This window comes from Amblyraja radiata, unplaced genomic scaffold, assembly GCF_010909765.2.
Source record: "Amblyraja radiata isolate CabotCenter1 unplaced genomic scaffold, sAmbRad1.1.pri S91, whole genome shotgun sequence".
NCBI classification, from domain to species: Eukaryota; Metazoa; Chordata; class Chondrichthyes; order Rajiformes; family Rajidae; genus Amblyraja; species Amblyraja radiata.
This window is the reverse complement of record NW_022630173.1, coordinates 616,158-628,763: the sequence shown is the minus strand read 5'-3', so window position 1 is coordinate 628,763 and position 12,606 is coordinate 616,158. Positions and strand designations below refer to the sequence as shown.

The 12,606-nt window shown below is 50.2% G+C and overlaps 1 protein-coding gene across 1 annotated transcript; it reads right to left on the bottom strand.

Annotated features, from left to right (window-relative positions):
* Positions 1–3,135: 3,135 nt before the first annotated feature.
* Positions 3,136–9,243, bottom strand: LOC116969636 (sialoadhesin-like). The gene is made up of 5 exons (XM_033016453.1): positions 9,201–9,243; positions 8,634–8,909; positions 7,681–8,022; positions 3,654–3,950; positions 3,136–3,431 (listed from the first exon to the last, which is right to left on the bottom strand). The coding sequence occupies exons 1-5, from the start codon at positions 9,241–9,243 to the stop codon at positions 3,136–3,138; spliced, it is 1,254 nt and encodes a 417-aa protein (XP_032872344.1).
* Between the last annotated feature and the right edge of the window lie 3,363 nt (positions 9,244–12,606).

The window sequence follows — 12,606 nt, the reverse complement described above, 5'->3', positions numbered from 1 at the left end:
TGTGGAAAGTTGAAATCTCCCACAATCACTACCTTGTGCTTACTACTAATATCTGCTATCTCCTTACATATTTGCTCTTCCAATTCTCGTTCCCCATTTGGCGGTCTATAATACACCCCTATAAGTGTTGCTACCCCTTTCCCACTTCTCAGTTCCACCCAAATAGCCTCCCTAGATGAGCCCTCCAATCTATCCTGCCAAAGCACTGCTGTAATATCTTCCCTGACTAGCAATGCAACACCACCACCTCTTGCCCCTCTAATTCTATCACACCTGAAGCATCAAAATCCTGCAATATTTAGTTTCCAATCACAGCCCTCCTGCAACCATGTTTCACTGATCGCCACAACATCATACTTCCAGGTGTCTATCCAGACTCTAAGCTCATCCACCTTTCTTATAATGCTCCTAGCATTAAAATATGCACATTTAAGAAACCCACCGCCTCTTATTCTCTGTTTATTTCCTTTTTTTTCTTTCTCCTCTTGTGTCCGAGTGCTTCCCTTTTCTGCTTCCTGCCTCCCATTCTGTCTACTAGCTTTCTCTATTTGAGTCCCTCGCCCCAACCATTCTAGTTTAAAGTCTCCCCAGTGGCCTTTGCAAATTTCCCCGCCAGGATATTGGTCCCCCTCGGGTTCAAGTGCAACCCATCCTTTCTGTACAGGTCCCACCTTCCCCAAAAGAAGTCCCAATGATCCAGAAACTTGAATCCCTGCCCTCTGCACCAGTCTTTCAGCCACGCATTTATCGTCCACCTCGCTCCATTCCTACTCTCACTGTCGCATGGTACAGGCAGTAATCCTGAGATTGTTACCTTTTTGGTCCTTTTCCTTAACTCTTCTCCCAACTCCCTAAATCCTCCCTTCAGGACCTCTTCCCTTTTTTTACCTATGTCATTGGTACCTATATGTACCACGACCTCAGGCTCCTCTCCCTCTGATTTCAGGATATCTTGGATGCGTTGAGACACGTCCGAGACCTTGGCACCAGGGAGGCAGATCATCATCCTGGTCTCCCGACTGCGTCCACAGAATCGCCTATCCGACCCCCTAACAATAGTCCCCAATTACTATTGCCCTCTTCTTTTTTTCCCTACCTTTCGGAGCAACAGGGCCGGTCTCTGTGCTGGAGGCCCGTCCGCTGTCGCTACCCCCGGGTAGGCTGTCACCCCCATCCGTACTCAAACAGGAGTACTTATTTGCAAGGTGTACCGACATTGGAGTACTCACTCGTCCCTGCCTCTGCCCCTTGCTCTTCCTTAGCGTGACCCACATGTCTCTCTCCCGTGGTTTTGGAGTGACCACCTCCCTATAACTCTCCTCTATGACCTCCTCACTCTCCCTGACCAGACAGAGGTCATCGAGCTGCTGCTCCAGGATCCTAATACGGTCCCTTAGGAGCCCCATCTCGCTGAACCTGGTGCAGATGTGGACGTCTGGAGGGCCATCCGACACCATGACCTCCCACATCTGACATCCAGTACAGTACACTGCTCTGACTGTCATTCTCTCGCCTTACCCTGGATCCGATACCAGTATAATACAATAGAAACTGCTGGGAGAAATCAGCAGGTATCTGACTCACAAACAGCTGCTCCCTCTTGACCTTTAAACTGCACCTTTATTATATAAACAAAAAGCACTGTACCTTTACCCACTGTACCTATACTAAAGCACTGTACCTTTAGCCCACTGTACCCTTGGCTCACTGTACCTTTACTAAAGCACTCTACGAACCTCAGCTCCATGATGTTGAAGCAACAGGCCCAACAATCTACGAACCTCAGCTCCATGATGTTGAAGCAACAGGCCCGACACTCCAGGAACCACAGCTCCACTATGTTGAAGCAACAGGCCCGACAACCTACGAACCACAGCTCCACAATGTTGAAGCAACAGGCCCATCACTCCAGGAACCACAGCTCCACTATGTTGAAGCAACAGGCCCAACACTCCAGGAACCACAGCTCCACAATGTTGAAGCAACAGGCCCAACAACCTACGAACCACAGCTCCATGATGTTGAAGCAACAGGCCCAACAATCTACGAACCACAGCTCCACTATGTTGAAGCAACAGGCCCAACACTCTACGAACCACAGCTCCACTATGTTGAAGCAACAGGCCCGACACTCCAGGAACCACAGCTCCATGATGTTGAAGCAACAGGCCCAACAATCTACGAACCACAGCTCCATGATGTTGAAGCAGTGGCCCAACACTCCGGAGCTTCAAACCGTGATCCAGGTAAGGCATCGCCCGCTCCGTGGTGAATCCAGTGCTACGCCGCCGCTGAAGCTCTGGCCGGTCCCCGGCAGGAAAGGCCGCGCCAGCGAGGACGCGACTCGGATAATAGTTGCATCCCTGCCAAGAAGTGACTGGGAAATGGTTTCCCCCTTATCCTACCCACCCACCTCCCCCACATAGAAATACTAAAGAAACCTCCTCAACATACTTTTAAAAAAGACTAAAAATGTAAAAAGATGGAAAAACAGAGACTGTAGGCAGAGGCTGCCATCATGCTGCGCCCCCCTAGTGATTCACGGAGCATATAAAAGACGGTGATCACGAGGTTCGTGGTCGATCTTCAGGAGATGTTCTGGAGTGTCTCTGGGGCCTAGATGGCTTGACTAGACAGAAGCGGGGATCGAACCCGCGGTGGGGATAGGTACAGTGTATGATCTGTGACGCGCTTTTGATAAAATAAACGTTAGCTTGATTCAGTGTTTTTACTGAAACTAGACTGTGGGGGGGGGGGGGGGGAAGCTCAGAAACGAGCAATTATCAGGTGGGGTCTAGAACCAGGGGCCACACACAGTTTAAGAATAAGGAGTAAGCCATTTATAACGGAGATGAGGAAACAGTGTTTCACATAGAGAGTTGCGAGTCTGTGGAATTCTCTGCCGGTTCTCTGAATACTTTCAAGAGAGAGCTGGATTGGGCTCTTAAAGATAGCGGAGTCAGGGGATATGGGGAGAAGGCAGGAACGGGCTTCTGATAGTGGATGATCAGCCATGATCACATTGAATGGTGGTGCTGGCTCGAAGGGCCAAATGGCCTACTCCTGTACGTAAATTAATTCCTGCCTCTCGCGTGTCTGATCCCTCGCCGTTGAACTTTATCTCGGGAAGACGTGCTATGCGGGATACTCACGCATGCCGGTCACTGTGACTTCCTCAGATCGGATGCTTCCCACTGCGTTGGTGGCTTGGCACATGTACTTCCCGAAATCCGCGTAGGATATGGATGGAAACCAGAGATCGTGACTGCTTGTTCTGTGGATTTCCGCTTCGTTTCTGTACCAGGTGTAGCTCTGGACTGGTGGATCCGTTGAGGATGAACTACAGCTGAGAAGAACTCTGTCCCCTTCACTCAAGCTGCGGTCGATCAACCCGTTTACTCTCAGCGAGACCGTGACGTTTCGGGGTGGGTCTGAAAACAGAGACACACACAGATAATAGACAATAGATAATAGGGGCAGGAGTAGGCCATTCGGCCCTTCGAGCCAACACCGCCATTCAATGTGATCATGGCTGATCATCCACAATCAGTACCCCGTTCCTGCCTTCTCCCCATATCCCGTAACTCCGCTATCCCTAAACCACATTATGAATGGGAGGGGGGAGAGGGGGGGGTACATTTTCAGCAACTTACACTTGACGTCCAGCGATCTCGTTGTTCGGACGGAAGAGGTCCTGGGAGCAAATGTGGCCTTGCACGAAACCACGCGCTGTCTTTGATCGGACCTGGGCATGAATTCCACCTCGCTGGAGTGGATCCAGTGCTGGTCCTGGTAAACGATGCGGGTCACGGCAGGGCGGAGGGGATGGGGCTGCCAGAGGAAGAGAGGAACGTCGTCCGCGCAGTAACTGTGCAGGGAGCAGGTCAGAGACACCGGCCTCCCCTCCACCATCTGTCCTGGGTCGCCAATCTCCGGTGTTTCCGGCTCTCCTGGTGAAGGAACGGCAAGTTTAAGCCTCGTTTAAGGTCCTGGGAACCATCATCTCCAGGGAATTTAAAATGGGGGGGGGGGGGGGGCACCATCAACTGCACAGTGAAAATGGCCCAACAGAGGATGTACTTCCTGCGGCAGCTGAGGAAGCACAATCTGCCACAGGCAATGATGGTCCAATTCTATACGGCCATCGTAGAGTCTGTCCTCACCTTCTCCATAATAATAATAATAATAATAATATCTTTTATTGTCATTGCACGTCAGTGCAACGAGATTTAGTGTGCAGCTCCACTGATGTACAAGAAAGGTAAATAAATACAATACATAAATAAGCAAGCTGAATTGATTGACGTGACCATCTGAGGGAGACTGTCCAAAGGGGGTGGGTGGGCACTCATTAGGGCCGGTTCAGAGCCGCTATAGCTCTGAGTCTGGAGGTTCGGGCGTAGAAGGGCTTGTAATGTCTGCCGGAGGGAAGTAGTTGAAACAGACCGTGGCAGGGGTGTGATGAGTCCTTATGGATGCTGAGGGCCTTCCTGAGGCACCGCGTGTGGTAGATGCCCTCCAAGGCTGGTAGCTCTGTCCCGATGATCCGCTGCGGTCTGTGGACGACGCGCTGAAGAGCTCTCCTCTCCGCCTCCGTGCAGCTGAGATACCACACAGAGATGCCATACGTTAGTATGCTCTCTGTGGTGCAGCGGTGGTGCATCATGGTCTCGTTTGACTCAGCCACCAAGCACGACACCCGGAGGCTGCAGCGAATCGTCCGATCAGCAGAGAAGGTTGTTGGCTGCAACCTTCCCTCCATTGCGAGCAGGCAAGATCATCTCTGACCCCTCTCACCCTGGCCACAAACTCTTTGAATCACTTCCCTCTGGAAGGCGACTCCGGACTGTCATGGCCGCCACAGCCAGACATTTTTCCACGAGTAGTAGCTCTACTCAATAACCAAAAATCTGTAGCCTCCTTTTACTCTGGTATTTTATTTAACTCACATGTTTAATCAATAATGTTTTATTATTAATGTTTAATGTTTTATGTATCATTCATAATTCTCACTGTAGTTGTCACTTGCGTGAAGTACAACGGGATCTTGGGGTCCTTGTTCATCAGTCACTGAAAGTAAGCATGCAGGTACAGCAGGCAGTGACGAAAGCCAATGGCATGTTGGCCTTCATAACAAGAGGAGTTGAGTATAGGAGCAAAGAGGTCCTTCTGCTGTTGTACAGGGCCCTAATGAGACCACACCTGAAGTATTGTGTGCAGTTATGGCCTGTTGGCCATCATAACAAGAGGAATTGAGTATAGGAGCAAAGAGGTCCTTCTGCAGTTGTACAGGACCCTAGTGACACCACACCTGGAGTATTGTGTGCGGTTTTGGTCTCCCAATTTGAGGAAGAACATTCTTGCTCTTGAGGCAGCCCAGGATGGGTTCAACAGGTTAATTCCCGGGATGGCGGGACTGTCATGTGCTGAGAGAATGGAGCGACTGGGCTTGTACACTCTGGAGTTTAGAAGGATGAGAGGGCTTCTTATTGAGACATATAAGATTATTAAGGGTTTTGACACGCTAGGGGCAGGAAACATGTTCCTGATCTTGGGGGAGTCCAGAACCAGGGGCCACAAAGTTTAAGAATAAGGGGTAAGCCATTTAGAACGGAGACGAGGAAACACTTTTTCACCCAGAGAGTTGTGAGTCTGTGGAATTCTCTGCCTCTGGCGGTGAGGGCGGTGGAGGCCGGTTCTCTGGAAACTTTCAAGAGAGAGTTAGATCGGACTCTTAAGCATAGCGGAGTCAGGGGATATGGGGAAAAGGCAGGAACGGGGAACTGATTGTGGATGATCAGCCATGATCACATTGAATGGCTTGAATTATTCACATATTTAAATTATGTTTTATGTTTAATTGTCTACTGTATATCATGTTGTTACTTGCGAGCGGAGCACCAAGGCAAATTCCTTGTATGTGTATGTTCTTGGCAAATAAAATGTATTAAATTCAATTATTCAATAAGCAAGAGAGGTGCAGAATGGAGTCGCATGTAGACAAGGTGGTCAACAAGGCTTTTGGCACTTTGGCCTTCATTGAGTCCAGAAGTCAGGAGGCCACGTTGCAGTTGTACAAGACGTTGGTGAGGCCGCATTTGGAGTATTGTGTTCAGTTCTGGGCTCCGTGTTACAGGAAATATGTCGTTGAGCAGTAAAGGGCGGCAGAGAAGATTTACGAGGATGTTGCCGGGACTCGAAGGGTCTGAGCTGCAGAGAGAGGTTGGGGCAGGGCTGGGACTCTATTCCTTGGAGCGCAGGAGGATGAGGGACGATCTTATAGAGGTGTACCAAGGGTTTGACTAGTATAGGTGGGGCATGTTGGATCATGAACGTACGATGAGCTTTTGTTGGCACTGGGCCTGTACTCGATGGAGTTTAGATGAACGAGGGGGGGGGGGAGGTTTATTGAAACGTTACTGAATAGTGAAAGGCCCGGATAGAGCGGATGTGGAGAGGATGTTTCCATTGGTGGGAGAGTCTAGGACCAGAGGGCACAGTCTCAGAATTAACGGACGTACTGTTAGGAAGATGAGGAGGATTTTGTTCAGTCAGAGGGTGGTGAATCTGTGGAATTCTGTGCCACAGAGGGCGGTGGAGGCCACAAGTCAGTGGGTATTTTTAAGATAGATAGATTGGTGATTAGTGTGGGTGTCAGGAGTTATGGGGAGAAGGCAGGAGAGTGGGTTTGGGAGGGAGAGATATATCGGACACGATTGAATGGCGGAGTAGACTCGATGGGCCAAACGGCCTAATTCTGCTCCTAGAACTTGTGAAGATGATCTAACTCACCAATGGTTGCCAACTGTCCCATATTATCCAGGACATTCCGTACATTGGACTACAAATCGGTTTGTCCCATACGGGACCGCCCTTGTCCCGTATTTGACTGCTACTACTCGGGTCAAGGGGACTGTTGGGTCGTCCAGCCCCGCCTTGCCCGTCCCGACGTAGTGCAGCCCATGGAGTGCAGCAGCAGCGCCTCGCCCGTGGCCCCGTCAGTCGGCAGCCCAGCCAGTTGTCCGACCTTCGGACCTTCGCTGACCGCCGACACCACCACCACCCCTCCTTCTCATGGGCCGATCGTCGGTTCCCGAATAGGACGGGGCGCCGGACTTTGCCCCCCCCCCCCCCCGGGCCAAAACTCCTCAGCTGGTCCACCGGCTGGGCTTTGTGTACAGTCCAGCACCCGGGCCAACTCATCATTCACCCAGCCACGTCCGAGTCGGTCAACAAATTGCCGTGGGGAATTTGTCCCGTATTTTGACCTTTTGTTCTTTATGTGGGAACCGGAGAGGAGAGGGGAGGAGATGAGAGGGGCGGGGAGGTAAGGAGAGTGGAGGTGAGGGGAGGGGAGTTGTGGGAGGAGGGGAGAGGAGAGGGGAGGGGAGCGGTGGGGAGGAGTGGAGAGGAGAGGAGGAGGCAAGGAGAGGAGAGGGGAGAAGAGGGGATGAGAGAGGAGGGGAGGAAAGGAGAGGGGAGGGGAACTGAAGAGGAGAGGGGAGGAGAGTGGAGAAGAGGAGAGGAGAGAGCTTTGTGTGCAATCCAGCACCCGGGCCAACTCATCATTCACCCAGCCCCGGCCGAGTCGGCCAACGAATTGCCGTCGGGAAATTTGTTCCGTATTTTGACCGTTTGTCCCTTATTTGGGAGAGGTAAAGTTGACGATTCTAAACTCACCTGACACTAGGAGATTTACGCCGATGGGATCCGACCATTTATCTGAGCCTTCAAGGCGGAAGAAATATTTCCCACTATCCGACGATCCTAGGTTCTGGATCTTCAATGAACAGTTTTGATCTTCCATGCTACCCAGAAAGCGCACCTGTCGTATATAATCGGCCCCACTGTCGCCTGAGGTGGAGTACACGCGTGTGCCGCTGTAGTTGTGGTCTTTCAGCCAAATGCCAGTCCAGGGACCACGCGTGTTCCTGGGCACACGGAAGCGACACGGGATGGTCACGCAACTCCCGACACGGGCTCGGACAGAGACGGGGGTCCACACCACCCAGCCGTAGCCCCCTGAAAGAAAACAGAGGCAGGGTGAGAGAAAGGGAGACAAAACCAGGCCAACCCAGCCTCGCAGCGACGGGTTCGATCCCAACCACGGGTGCTGCCTGTGCGGAGTTTACACGTCCTCCTCGTGACCCGCGTGGGTTTTCTCCGGGTGCTCCGGTTTCCCTCCCACACTCGAAAGACGTGCGGGTTTGTCAGTTAATTGGCTTGGTGTAAAATGCATTTTTTTTTAAAGTTGGCCCCAGCATGTGCAGTATAGTGTTAGTGTGCGGGGATCGCTGGATGGCGCGGACTAGGTGGGCCGAAGGGCCTGTTTCCACGCTGTATCTCTAAAATAAACTTGTGTGTGAACGGGCGATCGCTGGTTGGCACGGAATCGGCGGGCCGAAGGGCCTGTTTCCATACTGTATCTCTGAACTAAACATAGAGCTAGTGTGTGTGAATGGGCGATCGCTGGTCAGCACGGACTCGGTGGGCCGAAGGGCCTGTTTCCATACTGTATCTCTGAACTAAACATAGAGCTAGTGTGTGTGAATGGGCGATCGCTGGTCAGCACGGACTCGGTGGGCCGAAGGGCCTGTTTCCATACTGTATCTCTGAACTAAACTACAACGAACCGTAAACGGGCAGCTTGGTTTTCTCGGAGGTCGTTGGTCCAACTGAATTGACGGCTTCACACCAGTAGTCTGTGTCTTTAGTTAGTTGGTCGATGTTGATCTTGTTTGTAGACGTCTGTGTTTCAGTCGTCTGGGATAATCCAGACCTAGTCTGGTGCCACCTGTAACTTGTAACTGGAGGATTACTAGACCCCACTGTACATCTGAGGGATAGATAACTCACTCCAGGAGATAACGTGAAGGGAGAGAGGGTCAGGAGAACAGATCTGGGGGCATCTGTGAAAACAAAAAGTATTTAAACTCTAATGAGTCGGGGAACGCAGTGGGGCGATTCCTCCTCACTCCCCCTCCCTCCATTCCTCTCTCCCTCCTTCCTTCCCTCTCTCCCTTCTTCCCTCCCTCTATCCCTCCTTCCCTCTCTCTCTCCCTCCCTCTCTCCCTCCCTCTCTCCCTCCCTCCTGCAGTGCATAAGTGATAGGAGCAGAATAAAGTCATTCGGCCCATCAAGTCTACTCCGCCATTCAATCATGGTTGATATATATCTCCCTCCTAACTAGGGCTGCCAACTGTAACGGCCGTATATATTGGCGTACAAATTGGTTTGTACCATACGGGACTGCCCTTGTCCCGTATTTGACTGCTACTATTCAGGTTGAGGGGACTGTCGAGTGGGAGCAACAGGGAGAGGTTGGGCAGGCTGGGAATATTCCTTGGAGCGCAGGAGGATGAGGGGCGATCTTATAGAGGTGTACAAAATCATGAGAGGAATAGATCGGGTAGACGCACAGAGTCTCTTGCCCAGAGTAGGGGAATCGACGACCAGAGGACATGGGTTTAAGGTGAAGTGGGAAAGATTTAATAGGAATCTGAGGGATTACTTTTTCTACACAAAGTTGTGGGTGTATGGAAAAAGCTGCCGGAGGAGGTAGTTGAGGCTGGGACTATCCAAACGTTTAAGAAACAGTTAGAAACAGGTACATGGATAGACATAAAAAGCTGGAGTAACTCAGCGGGACAGGCAGTATCTCTGGAGAGAAGGAATGGATGATGTTTTGGGTCGAGACCCTTCATCAGACTGGTCAGGGAAAAGAGAGATAGACAGTGATGTGGAGATAACGAACAATGAATGAAAGATATCCAAGTCTGAAGAAGGGTCTCGACCCGAAACTTCACCCATTCCTTCTCTCCAGAGGTGAGTTACTCCAGCTTTTTGTGTCTGTCTCCTATATATATATATATATATATATATATATCTCATCTTGACCACTTCCTGTCTACGCTGTTAATTGATTTTAGAAATAGCGCTACCCTATATCTCTATGATTTTTGGCCATCTTACTCACAGTTCTCCCCCGTTGCAGCAACCCCAAGGATTATTCCGATTGCTGAAAAATAAAAAAGTTATGAATGTTTAAAAAAATCTTGAGATCAGTGGATTGGTCCTCTCTCCTGTCAATCACCTGTGAAGAGGGTTTACTGTCAGATATATGGTGTGAGTCTGTGTGTGTGTGAGAGTGTGTGTGTCAGTCTGTGTGTGTGTGTGAGAGCGAGTCTGTGTGTGTATGTGAGATGAAGTGTGTATGTGTGTGATTTGAAATGGATTGACTTGAAATGCATTGACTTGACACGGAGACAGAGAGACATAGATACATAGACAATAGGTGCAGGAGTAGAGGCCATTCGGCCCTTCGAGACTGCACCGCCATTCAATATGATCATGGCTGATCATCTAACTCAGTATCCCGTACCTGCCTTCTCTCCATACCGCCTGATCCCTTTAGCCACAAAGGCCACATTTAACTCCCTCTTAAATATAACCAATGAACTGGCCTCAACTAACCTCTGTGGCAGAGAGTTCCAGAGATTCACCACTCTGAGACACAGACACAGAGGGACACGGAGACACAGAGTCACTGAGACACAGTCACAGAGAAACACAGAGACAGAGAAACACAGAGACACAGAAACACAGAGACAGAGAAACACAGAGACAGAGAAACAGTCACAGAGTCACAGAGACACAGAGACACAGACAGAGACACAGACAGAGACACAGACAGAGACACAGACAGATACACAGACAGATACACAGACAGATACACAGACAGATACACAGACAGATACACAGACAGATACACAGACAGATACACAGACAGATACACAGACAGAGACACAGAAACACAGAAACCCATTCACGGAGACACGGCGACAAGAGAGACAGAGACACAGTCAGAGACAGACACACGGACACAGAGTCACAGCAAGACAGATACACAGAGACAGAGACACAAAGACACAGAGAGACGCAGAGAGACAGAGACACAGAGAGACAGTCAGAGACACGGAGACAGAGAGAGTCACAGAAACACACACGGAGACACAGAGAGATACGGAGACACAGAGACACAGTCACAGAAACACAGTCACAAAGACACAGAGACACGGAGACAGAGACACACAGAGAGACAGAGACACCGAGTCACCGAGACACAGACAGAGAAACAGAGACACGAGACAGAGAGACAGAGAAACACAGAGAGACAGAGACACAGAAACACAGTCAGAGACATAGAAACACACACAGAAACATAAACAGTCACAGAGACACACACAGAGACACAGTCACAGAGACACAGACACAGTCACAGAGACAGTCACAGAGACACAGTCACAGAGACACAGTCACAGAGACACAGGCTCACAGAGACACAGGCTCACAGAGACACAGGCTCACAGAGACAGAGTCACCGTGACAGAAAGACAGACACAGATAGACAGAAAGTCAATCACAGACACAGAGAGATACAGAGAGATAGAGACACAGACACGGTCACAGAGACAGTCAGAGACACAAAGTCACAGATACACAGTGACAGAGAGACACATACACCGTGTCACAAAGAGACAGAGACACAGTCACAGAGAGACAGAGTTACAGAGAGACAGAGACCCACAGAGGCAGAGAGACAGTCACAGAGACACACAGACAGAGAGACACACACTCAGACAGACACATAGTCACAGAGAGACAGAGACTCAGAGACAGAGAGACGCAGAGAGACAGAGACACACAGAGACACAGAAGCAATCACAGATACAGTCACAGAAACACACAGACAGAGAGACAGAGTCACGGAGACACAAAGTCACAGAGAGACAGAGAGACAGAGAGACAGAGACACAGAGACACAGAGACACAGAGACAGAGACACAGAGACAGAGACACATACACACATACACACATACACAGACAGACACAGAGAGTCACAGAGAGACAAGAGTCACAGAGAGACAGAGACAGTCACAAAGACACAGAGACACGGAGACAGAGAGACAGTCACAGAGAGACAGTCAGAGACACAGACACAGAGACAGACAGAGACAGACACAGAGAGACAGACACAGAGAGACAGACACAGAGAAACACGGAGTGACAGTCACAGAGACACATACAGAGACAGAGAGAGACAGTCACAGAGACACAGAGAGAGAGTCACAGAGGGACAGTCATAAAGGCACAGTCACAATGGCACAGTGACAGAGAGACAGAGTGACACAGACACAGAAAGACAGAGACACCGAAACACAGAGAGACAAAAGAGTCACGGAGACAGAGAGACACAGAGACAGACACAGACACACGGAGACAGAGACACAGAACACAGAGACACACACACAGACACAGTCACAGATATACAGAGACACAGTCACAGACACAGAGAGACACAGACAGACACTGAGAGACACAGAGAGACAGAGACACAGAAACAGTCACAGAGACACCGAAACACACACAGAGACAGTCACAGAGACACAGGGACACACACACAGACACAGAGTCACAGAAAGACACAGTCACAGAAAGACAGAGACACGGAGACACCGAGACAGAGACAAAGTGAGACGCAGAGACAGAGACACAGACAGAGAGAGATAGAGACACAGACACAGTCAGAGACACAAAGACACACAG